This window comes from Hypanus sabinus, chromosome 3 (genome assembly GCF_030144855.1).
Source record: "Hypanus sabinus isolate sHypSab1 chromosome 3, sHypSab1.hap1, whole genome shotgun sequence".
NCBI classification, from domain to species: Eukaryota; Metazoa; Chordata; class Chondrichthyes; order Myliobatiformes; family Dasyatidae; genus Hypanus; species Hypanus sabinus.
In genome coordinates, this window is record NC_082708.1 from 142,691,188 (window position 1) to 142,707,414 (window position 16,227).

Here is a 16,227-nt window from a genome sequence, read left to right on the forward strand (position 1 = left end):
CATGTATCTTAGAGGAAAAAATCTGTCTTGGAGACCATTTCTCAGAGGTACAATGCACCTTTTGGTGTTGATCAGGGAAGCTGTCTTGGTCTCCTACTCTTCTCCTTATACATGTTCCTCTTAGGAGACATTATTAGAGAGCATAAACTGAATCCAGAGATATATAGATGACCCACAATTGTACATTTTGGTTGAGCCTGATGATGCTAACACCTCATCTTCTCTGATTTCTGATATGACTGCAATAAACAAATGAATGAACAATAATTTCCTAAAACTAAATGAAGATAAAACTGAAATACTTTTTCTTAATCCAAAGCCAAAAGAGACAAACTTCTTGATAAACTTGGAAACTTTCCTCCCCTTGTAAAACCAAAAGTACCAAGCCTGGATGTTATCTTTGATTCAAATTTGAATTTTAAATCCTGGATTAAGCAAATGACCAGAGCAGCATTTCTACACTGTAGGAATATTGTAAAGGTACAGTACGTCAGTTTCTGTCACGTAATGATGCTGAAAAACTAATTCACACCTTTATATGAAATAAAATAGATCACTTCAATGCACATTTTATTGGCCTTCCAAAGCAAACTATTGACAAACTTCAACTCATTTAGAACACCGCAACTAGATGTTAAACTAAAGCCAGGATGAAGGAGCATATCATCCCCATCCTAACTATTTTTCATTGACTTCATTTACCTTTTAAAATCAATGTTATAGTTCTCTCACTTGCTTTTAAAGCTCTCAATGGTCAAGGACCAGAGTACATCACAGAATCACTTTATAATTCTGCTCAAGCGCTCAGGTCTCCCTCTGTTGGTCTCTTAAATTTAAACAATCTCTTTCAAAAGATAACTGGCATGTCAACTATTTTAAATTACACTCCTAAACATTAGAATTCAATACTTAAAACAATAATGGATGCAGATTCATTTGACACTTCTAAAAGTCAGCTCAAAACCTATTTAACATTGTTTTTAATTTGTATTTTTCATGTTTACACTTTATCTCATTGCAAAGCTTTCTCCTACTTTGTATAATTTTTTTCTTTATTATTATTATAACCCTTGTAACTCTCACAGTTATCCCGACTATACTTCTTCCCACCATTACTTGTAAAGATGCTATTCTATTTTCTCAGTTCCTCTGTTCCCACCGCATTTGCTTCCTTTCTATAACATCAGAGATGTCCTCCTTCTTCAAAGAGTGGGATTTTCCTTCCTCTATCACTGATGTTGCCCTTACCTGCATCTTCTCCATTTCTCAAGCATCTGCACTCATTGTGTCTTTTCATTGCCTTAACAGGGATAGAGTTCCTTTTGACCTTACCTACTTTGCCATGAACCTCCAGATCCAGCACGTTTTCTACAACTTGCACCATTATCAATGGAATCCTACCACCAAACACATCTTCACCTCCCCCAACTCTTCGCTTGCCGCAGGGAAGGCTCTCTCTGTGATTCCCTTATCCATTCATCCCTCCCACTATCCCTCCTCCTGGCACTTATCCCTGCAAACAGAAGTACTACACTTGCCTATTTACCTTCTTCCTCACCAGAACTCAGAGCCCCTACAGTCTCTCCAGGTGAGGTAATACTGTCAGGGCCATCTACTGTATCCAGCGCACCTGGTACATTGGTGAGACCCAACGTAGATTGGGGGACCACTTCGTCACTGCAACAAACAGGATCTCCTGGTGGCTAACAATCACCATTCCCATTCTGACATGTCGGTCCATGGCCTCCACCATGGGGCCACTCAGATTGGAGGAGCAACACCTCATACTCAGTCTAGGTAGCCTCCAACTTAATGGCACGAACATAGATTTCTCTAACTTCTGGCCATTTTTCATCCTCTCCTCTTCCTCCATTCCCCATTCCTGAATGCATTGATGCAATCATGAAGAAGGTATACCAGTAGCTCTACTTCATTAGAAGTTTGACCATATTTGCTATGTCTCAAAAGACTTGCAAATTTCTGAAGATGAATCATGTTGAGCATTCTGACCTGTTGCATCACCACCTGGTATGGAAGCTCTAAAGCACAAAACCGAAAAGCTACAGAGGGTTGTAGACTTAGCATAACTCATCCTACCACTGAGGATAACTTCAAGAAATGGAACCTCATTGAGGCTCTTCACCATCTGGGATATGTCCTCTTCTCATCACTACCATCAGAGAGGAGATACAGAACCCTGAAGATCCACACTCCATGTTTTAGGAACCAGTTTCTTCTCCTGTGCTATCAGATTTCTGCCAGTTCATGAACATTATCTCATTATTTTTATAACATAGTGATTTTTATTCCCTACGCTGTACTGCTGCTACAAAGCAACAAATTTCATGATGTAAGTCAGTTGTAAACCTGATTCTGAGTTTCTGATATATAACTGCCGAATTACTTTAGTCACGAGTGTACGTAGTGATAAAATCTAGGGCAGTCTGTATACATTAGAGACTTGGGACAGTTGAACCAGGGTGTGTTGTTTCATTCAATCCTCCTCCTATTTTTCCCCAATTCAACTATTAATTCCTAGTTCTGCCTTTATCCAGTTGATTAGTCAAAAAATGACTAAGAAATCAATATAATTTCTTACACCTGGTGGTGCTGTGTCCCTATAAATTGATTAAGTGCTATTGTTGCTTGGTAACAATGGATCAGATCAATCAGAAATTAACAGTTTGCACAAGGGAACTTTTTCTGATTGGATTGGGCAATTCAGAAGCAATTTCAGTGAAGATTTTCACTCTGCACTGTATACAATTATACTGTGATTTATGCATAATTACAGGAGTTTCCTTGTCAAAGTACTAGTGGATTGACAAGGAAACATGGATCAATACAGCACAGGAACAGGCCCTTCATCCCAGTGTCTGTGCAGACTTTGATACTAACCCTATCTGCCTGCACTGGTGTATTCCCCAGTGGTTTACGTACCTGCCTACATACCTTTTAAACTCTGATTCCACCATCTCACTGGGCAGCATGATCCAGATACGTACCGCTCCATTTGGAAAAAATACTCACCTCCACCCCTCCTCACTTCGAACCTTTGGCTTCTGGTAGTTAAGGTTTCCACCCTAAGAAAAAGACTACCTATCTACACCTCTCATCATCGTATATACTTTTATCAGGTCACCCACCCCATCACCCAGCCTCTGACCCTCCAGAGAATCTGAGTTTGACCAGCTACTCCTTACAGCTACAGTAATATTATCTAATCCAGCAACATTACTACCCCCACTCAACAGACACCGGTATACAGTAAATAAAACCAGGAAATGCTAAATATATTCAAGCTGATGACCCCTTAGAATTCTAATAAAAACATTCATATGGCGTATTTATTCTGCTTCTCGCTTCACCATTCTGAGCACTCCTGGTGACCAAACCACTTGGGACCAGAACCTTCTGCAGCACAAGTCCTTGTGGGTGTTGTGTTGAAACAAAGATTAAGGATGGCAAAGGTCTTTACAATATATCCTGTCACCTCAGACTGAAGAACTCCGGGTAATAGGAATCCAGTTGTAGGGTTTGCAAGGCTAAACATTGAGTTCCATCAGTTCTCCAGGATCCCTGTGCAAGATTATACGTCTTGGTCCAGATGCACCAGTATCACATCTGGTGTATGTAAAATGGAACATAACCAATCCAGCTCCATGCAGAGCAGACCTCTGAGGTACTCAATCAGAGCCTAGAAAGGAGATTTGGTCACTTTTTTGGCATATGCACAAGTAGATTTCTTACCATGTTATTCAGGACAAGTTGTATTATGCACTGTTTTATACGGGTGAGAGTAATATACTTCGTAATGTACAGGCCTTTATTCCATTACTGAGGTAAATCTGTACATTAAAATTCACAAAAGCTGCAGTTCAATTTGCCCTCCATGAGCCCTCTCACTTTAAATAAAGGACTATACTGAACTGAAGTAAAACATTCATAAAATTGAGCATTAAAGAATTCCTTCTCAGGCCAAGCAGGAAAAGGGCAAGAGAAGAAACGGGGGAAAACACCCCACCTCTTGGAAAGCGGACGCTCCGGCTTTGGTGGTTTCCACCGCAATTTCGGAGTTGCTGTCGTAACTCTGGGTATCGTCAGAATCGGAACTATCATCAATCCCATCTGAACACGTTTGCTGAATAAAAAGAAACAAAAATGGTCTAAATTTTAAACGAATGTAAAACGCCAACCGCGCCTTCTGCATTATTCCCGCAATAAACAAATATGCGTCGCATTACGTTTCTTCAGAATCGATACATTCTTTTCTGAAAAGTGTAAACTATTACCCTTCTTTGAAGGACGGATTCCAAAACGAAAAAGTAAAGCAGAAATCCCCCAATGATACCCAGGAAAACGCCCAGCGCCACGGCAGTCGTCAGTAACTGGGAGTAAATTTGCAGCTCGCTGGAAGTGGCCGCAATCACTGCTCGCACGGCGCAGGATTCGGGGCCGGTGTGGATCCGAGTCATTGCAACACGAAATGGAGAGGAATCCCTTCGTTTAAGGAGCGGAGACTGTCATCAGCCCGGCATTTTCCCGCAAAAGCGACAAAAGATAAGTAAATATTTGAATATGTATTATTGTATATAAACGCATTTGCTTCATTAGCATCAGAACGCTTTGGGTCGTCCTGAAAAGGGAAGTGGAAAGCACTATATAAACGCAAAAGTTCTATTTTGCATCGGGATTTTAGAGTGGAATACTTTCCTTTCACTCGACATTTCCTCACCGCCTCGCCTCCCGACTAATTTAATCTGGATCAACGTAAAAATTCCTCCTGGGAGATCCTTTTGTTTTTTTCTCATTCCATATAGCAGAATCAGATTGTTAAAGAAATATATTTAATTCCATACTGTATTTGAAACTAAACATATTTTCCTCCGTAAAGAGAAAAAAAACAAGAGCGATTCATAACTACCGGGACATATCCCAACTCTTGTCCAGTTTCTCCCAACTTTCACCAGTTTAAAGTGCCTGCTGGGGTTGTAGTTATTTGCACCTTCTAACCAGTAGGAACGCAACGATAATCTTAAAGTTGTGAACTACATTTCCCAGAGCCGTCCGCGGCAAGTCGAACGACAACAGGACCAGCTATACACAAAGCAAAAGTATCAACCAATCAAAACCAGGTTTGGAGGCAATCTAGCCAATCGCTTTGTGGCAGAGGAAGGGGCTCCAGCAGCAGGGCGTCAGGCAATGGCCGGATTCTGCGGGGGCGAGGGGTGAATTTCGGTCGGGAATCAGCTGAGCTGGTGTTTGAGGACGTCCATGATGCCCAGGGCCACTCTCCAGTACAGGATTAGGAGTCCGAGGACATAAGTCAACTCGATTTAAAGTGCAAGGCTGCCCCGGACCCGCATAAGTGATGTTGCATTCACCACTTGTGACCAGTTCGTCGGACAGCAGGCTCGTTTTGCAACTTTATGATTACTTCAGACCTGAACTCTGTTTCTGCCCCGTTGTTCAAGGATGATCGTTTTTTTTAGTTTAATCACACTGCAAGTTAGCTCCTGTTCCCTGTTGTATGCAACATGTAATTGAGCTTTTGTTAACTGTACTCCGTGTCATGACATTCGGTGTCTGGGTTCTCCTGATCACTGCACTCAGCCACGCTCCTCACGGTTCAGCAAGGACAGGTACGATACATCCGCTGGCGAATGCTTGCAAGTTACTTCCACCCGTGTTCCAGGTGAAGAGAAGAATTGACAAAGTGTTGCAAGAGCTTCCAAGTACAGATTCACTCCATTTACCGGAGCAGAACGACCGTCTTGGACTAGAGTTCAGGACTCCCTTCGCTGATCTTCGCACGGATCACAAGGTAACGTGATGATGGGTAGGAATCAAGACGTTTCTTATCTGATGGTAGGATGCACTCCTCGTTCAAAAATGAGTTGTTTGGATAGTTTTGGGTGTTATTTTAAATTGTTTTCCATTAAATAGTTTAATACGTTTTACTCTAACATTGTTTAAAGACTGATCCCGTAATGTGTTCGCAATCCTGCTTCAGGTTTTCGCCTACTTTATTAGAGCTGTAATGGGCTATTTTAACCACGGTTAAACGCAGAATGAGGGGGAACCCGTTTGCTTTTAACCTGTGTCTGGCGATATTGAAAAGCAAATAATAATTTTGCACTTCCACCTTATGAAGTGTTTGGAAGATCGGGACTTCCTACAGCATGGACTGATGGCAGATTCCTTTGGCGGAAAGTTGCGTCACGCAAATGCAGGTGAGTGGATTCGCTTTGATTCTGCTCGTTGTCACGAGGTTACTCAGCCACCTGGAATATATAGCATCTTTTGATTCTGGTGTGATCTGTATTCGCGCTTTTATTTCTAATTGGTTGAAACATAACATATTGTTTTATTAATATCATGAGGATTGGAGGCCCCCAGTTGGTCAGGGTCTACTGTGGACGCTAGCCAAGGCAGTAAGATACAGAGTGCGAGCTGTTGCCTATCCAGCGGGCTCCTCCTCTCTACCCAGTTGATGAATCCAAATAAATGGCAGACATTGATGCAGCTTGGCACCAGCAGCATTGCAGGAGTTGCATTTAAGCCGAATAAATCTATAACCAAAGCTTTTTCTCTCGTTTTAACCCACCGTCCACACTGCAACAGCGTTATCCTCCCCCCAAAAATGGAGCTTTTCTAAAACGCCCTCCGGAGTGTGTAAATTTGAAAACGCCAGTTGGGCAGAGTAGTGTGGACGGGGTAACCGGAGATTTCTGAAAAGGCTGTCACCACGTGCCGGAACAGATGGTGGCGGCAGCACAGCATTTCATTGTCTTCTTGAACACAACCCTCCAGACTGAAGCCAGGAGAGTTAGAAATATACTCACCAAATACTTTGACCCTGCGCACGGACTGTTTGAACTGCTTCCGTCTGGTAGGCGCTTCAGATCCCTCCAGACTAAGACTACCGTAATAGGCACTGGAGAAGATTTTTCCCTACTGCGGTCACTTTGCTGAACAGTTAACTGCCGGTTAACTGTCGGCTAACTATTACTTGGATTGCACTACTTGTATGTATAATCTATATTTTCATTTATATTTATCATTATTATTGTTATGAGCAGAGAGACAACATCTGCCGGAAGTAAATTCCTTGTCTGTGTACAGGTACTTGGTGATTAAATTCTGATTCTGATAACTTACTGAATAAATAAGTATACTCACTTTGCCCTGTTTTCTGTCCTTGCTCATATGAAGGTGGTTTACCTATTTATGTAAGTACTTCTCTGACAACAGATGTGTAACAGCCTAATGTAACATTGTATGGAAATACAAGATAACACTGATGCAGACATGTTTTATACATTTAACAAGGTGCTTTATTAATGCAACAGAATTCGTCAGTTTTTCAATGTTCATCGTCATCTGGGTCAATCTGTCCGTGAACTTCCTGTTGGTTGCCTCCATACACTCCAGTATTTGTTTTTTTTAGTTTTACGTCCTGCACGAGAGCCAACAGCTGTCTGTTCTTTGTCGATTTCCTTTTAAGATTTTCTAGTGTGTAACTGGACAAAGGCACACTTTCACAGCGAGATTTGACACCAAACGTATCACTTGTTTTCTGTAGATGTGTCCTGCATATACCTAGTAGGAGGAGATTCGCCCAAATACCTGATTTAATGTGGACAGAGGTATTTTCAAAAACGCTTGTGTGGACATCTTTCGTTTTTATGCAAAACCGGCATTTTCTAAATTATCCAGTCTAGTGTGGAGGTAGCCTTGGTGTTGAACTGAACGTAGGACTTTATTAGCCTCTCCAGCCCCGGAGCGAGTCTTCCCCAATAGTGGGAATTGCCGCAAATCAGCGGAGGCTTTAGATCTGTTTTAAATTTTCCCCCTCCTAGATGGGGTGTCAGTCACAACTGACAGCCCCAACTGCCCTAAGGGTTTGGTATTAAGGCACGAGTAACTCATCTTTGCCCCTTCTCCGATCTGAATCAGTTCCACTGGGCTTATCACTAAATCATTCCACAAGTGAAGGCCATGAGCTGGACTTGGTTGCCAGATGCTGTTTGAGATGCAAACTATTGGGGTTATTTCGTCGGTAGTAGGAGCTTATCTCCACCTTATTATCTGTTAGTACAATTGAAACAGCATTGTGTTTTTTTTTGAAAACATTTTTGATTGCATTTTTAAATAGTTACAAAGTAAAGCATGAAAAAAATGTATATAACCCTTACCCCCTCCCCTTAACCCCTCCCCCCTAACTGCCCTATAGAAAAAAAAAGAGAAAGAAAGAAAGAATGCCTGGTTGTTGGAAGATCTCCACATGCTCCATGGAATTCGTAATAACTTTAATATGTATATTTGTTTCTTTCCCCTAATAACCAATTGTTTCATCTTCAGAGCATCTATATATTTAATCCTGTCTTTTGTAAATAAGGGCTCCAAATTTTCAGAAATATTTCATATTTATCTCTTAAATTATAAGTAATTTTTTCTAATGGAATACAGCCATAGATTTCTTTCTTCCAAGAGTCTATACTTAAATATGTATCCGATTTCCAAGTAACTGCAATAGCTTTTTTGGCTACTGCCAGTGCAATTTTTATAAATTCTTTCTGGTATTTATTTAGTTTGAGTTTCGGTTTTATCCTTTCAATATCACCTAGTAAAAGTAATATTGGATTATGAGGAAATTGTGTTCCTATAATTTGTTCCAGTAAAAGTCTTAAATTTGTCCAAAAACGTTGAATTTTAGAGCAAGATCATGTCGAATGTAAAAAAGTACCAGTTTCCTGGTTACATCGGAAACACTGATCCGATAAATGTGGATTTAATTTTTTTATTTTGTGTGGTGTAATATATAATTGATGTAGAAAATTATATTGCACTAATCTTAACCGAACATTTATTGTATTTGTCATACTATCAAGACATAGTCTTGACCTATTTGTTTCTTCAATTTTAATATCCAAATCACTTTCCCATTTTTGTCTTGACTTATGGACTCCTTGTTTAATTGCCTGTCTTTGAATCAAATTATACATACAAGATATAAATTTTTTAATATTTCCTTTTTGAATTAAAATTTCTATTTCATTAGATTTCGGCAATAACATTGTTTGACCTAATTTTTCTCTTAAATAAGCCCTTAATTGAAAGTAACAAAATAAAGTGTTATTTGATATTTTATATTTATTCTTTAATTGATCAAACAACATTAATATACCTCCTTCAAAACAATTCCCTATATATCTAATCCCTTTTTAAATCCAATTATATAAAAGTTGATTGTCCATTGTGAAAGGAATAAGTCTATTTTGAATTAAAGATCTCTTTGCTAATAAGGACTTTTTTGTCTCATCATCAACATTTATCTTATTCCATAAGTCAATCAAATGTTTTAATATAGGAGATTCTTTCTTTTCCCGTATCCATTTAGATTCCCATTTGTATATAAAATCTTCTGGTATGTTTTCTCCTATTTTATCTAATTCTATTCTAATCCATGCCGGTTTATCTTTCTCGAAAAAAGATGCAATAAATCTAAGTTGATTTGCTTTATAATAATTCTTAAAATTTGGAAGTTGTAATCCTCCTAGATCAAATTTCCATGTCAATTTTTCCAACGATATTCTTGACATCTTACCTTTCCAGAGGAATTTCCTCACATATTTGTTTAACTCTTGAAAAAACTTCTGGGGTAATTGTATTGGTAATGATTGAAATAAATATTGTAGTCTAGGGAATATATTCATTTTTATAGTATTTACTCTACCTACTAATGTTATTGGTAATGCCATCCATTTTTCAAGATCTTCCTGAATTTTTTTCAAAAGTGGTAAATAATTTAATTTATATAAGTTTTTTATGTCATTATCAACTCTTATACCTAAATATTTTATACCATTTGCTGGCCATCTAAATTGAGTTATTAATCGACATTGATTATAATCTCCTTTAGTAAGAGGTAAAATTTCACTTTTATCCCAATTTATTTTATAACCCGATATTTTCCCATATTCTTCTAATCTATAAGATAATTTGCGTAGCGAATGTAATGGATCTGTTAAATAAAGTAGAACATCATCAGCAAATAAGTTAATCTTGTATTCTTCCTGATTAACTCTGAAACCCTTAATATCTGGGTCCATTCTAATTAATTCAACTAGTGGTTCTATTGCCAACACAAATAAAGCAGGTGATAATGGGCAACCTTGCCTAGTTGATCTTGTTAACTGAAATGATGTTGAAATTTGACCATTTGTCACTACTTTAGCTTTGGGATTAGTATTTAAGGTTTTAATCCATTTTATAAATGATGTTCCTAATCCATATTTTTCCAGTAACTTAGATAAAAAATCTCATTCCAATCTATCAAATGTTTTTTCTGCATCTAAAGCAACTGCCACACTCATTTCCTCCCTCTTTTGTGCTAAATGGATTATACTAAATAACCGAGTTGCATTATCTGCCGATTGTCTGTTTTTGATAAATCCTGTTTGATCCATATGCACTAATTTTGGTAAGCATTTAGATAATCTATTAGATAAAATTTTTGCTATTATTTTATAATCGGTGTTTAATAAAGAAATAGGTCTATATGATGTTGGTTTTAAAAGGTCTCTATCTTTTTTTGGCAATACTATTAAAATAGCTGTTGGAAAAAGATTCTGGAAGTTTATGCGTTCTTTCCGCTTGATATATTAACTCCATAAAAGGAGGAATTAATAAATCTTTAAACTTTTTATAAAATTCAGGTGGAAAACCATCTTCTCCTGGAGATTTATTACTTTGAAGTGATCCCAAAGCTTCTTCGACCTCTTTCAATGTAAAAGGCATACCTAATCCCTTCTGTTCTTCTGTATTTAATTTTGGAAGAGTTATTTGTGATAAAAATTCTTCTATCTTAACGTCATCATTCTTTGATTCTGATTTATACAACTCAGAATAAAAATTCTTAAAACCTCATTAATTTCTAAAGGCTTATAAGTAATTTCATTCACTTTTGTTCGAATTGCATTTATTGTTTTAGAAATCTGATCTGTTTTTAACTGCCATGCAAGAACTTTATGTGATCTTTCACCTAGTTCATAATATCTCTGTTTAGTTCTCATAATTGCTTTTTCTGTTCGATATGTCTGGGGTGTATTATATTTTAACTTATTAATAAGTTGTCTTCATTTTTCTTCTGTTATATTTCTTTGAGATTCTTTTTCTAATTTTATAATCTCTTTTTCCAATTGATCTATTTCTATCATATATTCCTTCTTAATTTTAGAAGTATAACTTATTATTTGGCCTCTCAAATATGCTTTCATTGCTTCCCGCAATATAAATTTATCATCAACTGAATGTAAATTTGTATCTAAAAAGAACTGAATCTGCTTTTTCATAAAATCACAAAAATCTTGACGTTTTAGTAGAATTGAATTAAATCTCCACCTATTAATATTTTATCATGTGCATTAGCCAAATTCAAAAAGACCTCCTGTATAAATTTTACATCATTTTCATTTGGTGCATAAATATTCATAAGAGTCCATAGTTCTGAAAAAATTTGACAATGTATAATTAAATATCTTCCTGCCGAATCAATTAATACATTTTGTATTTTAATTGGTAAATTTTTATTAACCAAAATTGCAACTCCTCTTGCCTTTGAGTTAAATGAAGCTGCAATAACATTTCCAACCCAGTCTCTTTTTAATTTCTGATGTTCTATATCCGTTAAATGAGTTTCTTGTAAGAAAGCTATATCTATTTTCATTTTTTTAATATATGTTAAAATTCTTTTTCTTTTTATTGGTCCATTAAGCCCATTAACATTAAAACTTAAAAAATTCAATAAATTAGTCATTATTTTTATTTATGTTACTCCAATCTATAATAATACCTAATCTTTCAACTTTCATTGTATCCTGGGAAATCTTTTTATAAGTCTCCATGTTGCTATGTGTGTCCCCACCAATCATCCAGGCAAAAGAATAGAAGAAAAATAGAAAATAAAGAAAAAAACAAAATACCCCCCTACTAATGTTGTGAAAGAAAAAAAACACAACATTACCCCCCTCTATTGTACGGGTCATGGCAATCGCCATGATTACACATGTGAATCCCGTAGTAACCGATTCAAAGCTCCCCAGCCCCCCCCCCAACTTAAAAAGTATATATATATAAAAAAAACATACTATTCTCAATTAATATTTCTAAAATTTTACTTTTCTCCCTAATATCATCCTTAAATGTCCATCAGTTCCATTTGCTTTCTCTGTCTTCGTCTTTAACCATTACATTTAGAAGTCTCTACGTTTAATTAGCGAAGAGATGGAAGTTTTTGTGCGAACACCTCCGCATCTTGATAATCAGAAAAAAATCTTTTTCCCTCCTCCAAAAAAATTATCAATGTTGCTGGGTGACGCATTAAAAACTTATAATCTTTTTCCCATAAAACATTTTTAGCTGAATTAAATTCTTTCTTTCTCTTCAAAAGGTTATAACTTATATCAGGATAAAAAAGAACTGGTTTCTCTGCTATCATCAACGAACCTTTTCTTCTTTTAGCACCCTGGGCAGCCGCCCTCAAAATCTTTTCTTTATCCTGGTATCTTAAACATCTTATCAAAATTGATCGCGGATTTTGATCATCTTGAGATCTTGGTCTTAAGGCTCTGTGCACCCTTTCTTCTCCCATTTCCAATTTTTCAGGAATCCATTTTTGAAAAAAATTTATTGGGTATTCTCCTTCAGTACCTTCAAGTCCAACAATTTTAATATTGTTGCGTCTACTAAAATTTTCAAGCTTATCAATTTTTCACACGAGTTGTTTTCTTTCTGATGTCCAGGCATCATTATCATCTTCCATCTTCTTCATTCTTCCATCCATTTCTTCCATTTTGACGTCCAAATCTGTAATTTTCTTTTCCATTTTTTCCTGTTTCTTTGTCATTTTATCAAACATAGCCTCCATATTTGTTATTTTTTCTTTAATTACTTTTTGGTTACTTTTAATTACTTTTAATGCATTTAATTTTTCTAATTTATGCATTATTTGCCTCAAAGTCTTTTTTGTATTTTCAGAGGAACTTTCATCTTCTTCTCCATCTTCGTCTGATTTTTCCAGAGAGTCCGGCTCTCTCTCAGACTCACTTTCACTGTCGGTTTCAGTCATTGCTGGGTTTTGTAGTTCTAGTTGCTCTCTTTTGTGCATGCTCGTTCCTTTACGTTTGCGCAGTTCTCATTGATCTTTCCCTTTAGAAATGGCCGATGCTGCCGCGGTCTCCTTTTCTGTTTCACCGGTGGTGTGTTGTACCTGAGTCCGTGGTTCTTCAGTAGAAGTAGGCCTTGATTCTGTTCCAACTTGAGCGGTCTTCGTGGTAGTAATTTTCTTCGTCCTCTGTTTATGAGGCATAGCTTAAAACAATCCAGAGTAATTTATAAGTAACCTTAAAAAAGTATTAATTAACTTTTCTTCACTTAAACATTAATTTATTAACTTTTTTACGGGAGGGCTGGGTTCCAGCGTCTCGATCCTACGTCATCACATGACGTCCCCCCAGCATTGTGGTTTAATCTAAAGAACCATAAGGTAGTCACAGCACAGGAACAGATTGAATCATCATCTGACATCCCAAAGCCTTTCTCCCATCTAACTAATAGAAAACAACAGTCATGGAAAGCTTTCTGAATACATCCGCTTGCACACCATGTACACAACATACTGCATTTACCTGCGTAGCCAGTATCTATGAACCAGGAATATCAGTAGGCTTGTAAGAACATTCCCAACAAAGCTGCACATCATCCTGATATAAATGTAACATATTCCTAATAGGCACTACTCCTGTGGCCAGGAAGGAATAAGAAATCGTGCTCAGAACTTTGCCAATTCCTCCCTTGTTTCTTTTAACAGCCTGGACATGGTAAATTATCCTTTATCAAAAATGATTTATGCTCTTAACTGTTTCAATTTACCTGTGTTTATCTCATCCAATATTTTACAGTCCTTCATCCTAACGATGACATTCTTATGTCCTTGTTCGCCCAAAGGTATATTAAGCTTTTGGCATCTGACAGATTTTCCCTTTACTTTTTCCTGCCTTCAATGCAGCATGTCATCTAGGGACCTCTAGATTCAGCTGTCCACCCGTTTGATTTGAGAGAATAGGTTTACTGTGAACCACTTACAACTTAAATGTCTCCAATTGCTTTTGGATTGATTTACCATTGAACTGTTTCTAGTCTCACTAAATTGTTTCTTGGTCTCAAAAAAACATTGCCTTCCCCAAATTAGAGCCTTTTCTTTCTTTTTTCCTTTTTTCCCCCCTGTCTTTATGGCAATGCTAAAGCTGACTGAATTGGGATCATTACAACAATATAGTTTTATTCCTGAAAATATTTCTACAATTTCCAATCCTCTGTCCTGGTGTTGCAAGTACTGGATTAAAAAAAAAGTTCCTCTGAATGCATTTTAGGAATTCTGTGTCATGAATATATTTAACGCAGTTAATATCTGTGTAACTGAAATATCCTGCTCTTACTGACCTGATACTCCTGTGTAGCAGAAATTAGCTTTTGTAACTCCCTCAGTCTGATAGCAGGTCTGTGATAAACTCTCAGAAGCTTGCCCTCTTTTGTTATTTAGTTCAACCCTCATAGCCTCACTTGATGTTCCTTTAACGCGCCAGAGCTGTACCACATGCCACCTTTTTGAATTCCCACTATTTCATCTTGAAAATCTGTAACCACAATGTTAAACAACCTGCCTGTCTTTAAACAACACTTCATAATAGCTAAATTATATGCACCTATTAGTCTTATCTCCCTTATTAGCACCACTCCTTGCAATTAGGTTATATCATTAAGCCAGAGGACGTATTTCTATTACTATCAATCTCACTTATTTATTTTCTGCATTTCTACCTTTTGAATCAATTGTCAGCATCTGATTCCCCAACCAAGCTAGTGTAAACTATCCCTGGAACCGCTAACAAATCTGCCTTCAAGAACATTGTCCTCAACATTATGAGATACAACTGATCTAAGCTGTACCGCATCTACATTCCTCAGTGCCAACATTAATGCTATTGGAATCCTTACCACCCACTCCTGCACCATCTCTCCAGCTATGACCTGAGCAGCGCTACCTCTTGTTTCCGTACTAACTGGTTCTGTACATATGAACTACAATGTATGATATTCAATTCCGTTGATATCTTTGAATAGATCTGTCAGTTGAAGCATTTTGGATTTTTTTTTCTGTAGTAAAGGGGCTATATAAATACAGTTTTCAGTTGTTGGATCAGTTATACATATGTTCTTCTCAAACAGGGATGTGTAGGTCACATAGGGGTTCCGTTCCTGAGAACTGTTGGTGACCTGCTGCTGTGTGTAAGGTGTTTGTACGTTCTCCCTGTGACTATGTGGGTTTCCTCTGGATGCTCCAATTTCCACATGCCAAAGACGTAGGGTTGGGATTTAGATGTTGTGGGCATCCTATGTTAGCCCCTGAAGCACAGCATCACTTACGGGTTTAATATGGTGCTACTGAAATGCACAACAGCTTACTGGTAAATCTTAAGGCAGGAGAATTAGCAACGTTACTTACAACATCTTTTCTGATGTAAATTGTGAACTATCACTGCAGACAGTAAGGCAGGCGGAAACGTGGTTGGATCGGGGAATGAGCCATATTGGAAATTAGGAGGCGCAATGTGCTCGAGCTGCAGAGGGAAATGGATTTCATATCGTGGCTGGAGATGGAGTGAGCGATTTGGAGAGGAGTCGATGCGGAAGAGTTTCAGTGCCCGTCCTCCTAAGCTGGGTGTGAGGTTGTATCGCTGCAAACATCAAATCTATTTGATGAGATCGAGAACAGCTTCAGGTTGGGCAGCCCAAGTGTACCGGGTCACCTGGATTTGGGTCTGAAAACATGGCGTTATTCGTTGCTTGGACAGCTTAACGTTCAGCCCGGATAGACTGGAAGCGCGAGGGGCAGGTACAGATGTCAGGGTTGGGTTGATTTTGCTTGCTATCCTAAAAATATTTATTCCTTTCTCTGTGGCACTAAGGCTATGAACTGATCTGGCTGCTGTACGTTTCTGCCCTGCTGGTGTGATGGTGGGGACCAAGGCTCTCCCCTCTCCCCTGCCGCCCCACCCCCTTGTGCAGTGCATTTTGGTCTTTTTTTATTGGGTTATTTGTGTTTCTTGCTTTGTGGCTGCATGTAAGTAGACAAATTTCAAGGCGTATAATGTATATATTTTA

At 37.9% G+C, this 16,227-nt stretch overlaps 2 protein-coding genes across 7 annotated transcripts in view; one reads left to right on the forward strand and one right to left on the reverse strand.

Moving 5' to 3' along the window:
- LOC132391711 (evC complex member EVC-like) overlaps positions 1–4,475 on the reverse strand; it is a 72,346-nt gene extending 67,871 nt beyond the window's left edge. For all 4 annotated transcript variants that reach the window (XM_059965265.1, XM_059965264.1, XM_059965266.1 and 1 more), the window contains exons 1-2: positions 4,293–4,475; positions 4,025–4,141 (exon numbers count right to left, since the gene is read on the reverse strand). In XM_059965265.1, the coding sequence (XP_059821248.1) occupies positions 4,025–4,141; positions 4,293–4,475 (300 nt within the window). The remainder of the gene's footprint in view (positions 1–4,024; positions 4,142–4,292) is intronic.
- Positions 4,476–5,530: 1,055 nt separating this feature from the next.
- The window catches only part of LOC132391710 (limbin-like), a 205,948-nt gene continuing 195,251 nt past the window's right edge, over positions 5,531–16,227 (forward strand). For 2 of the 3 annotated variants that reach the window (XM_059965261.1, XM_059965262.1), the window contains exons 1-2: positions 5,531–5,824; positions 6,155–6,233. In XM_059965261.1, coding sequence (XP_059821244.1) covers positions 5,531–5,824; positions 6,155–6,233 — 373 coding nt within the window. Of the gene's footprint in view, positions 5,825–6,154; positions 6,234–16,227 lie in introns of those variants that run through there. The other variant, XM_059965263.1, reaches the window with a different exon arrangement.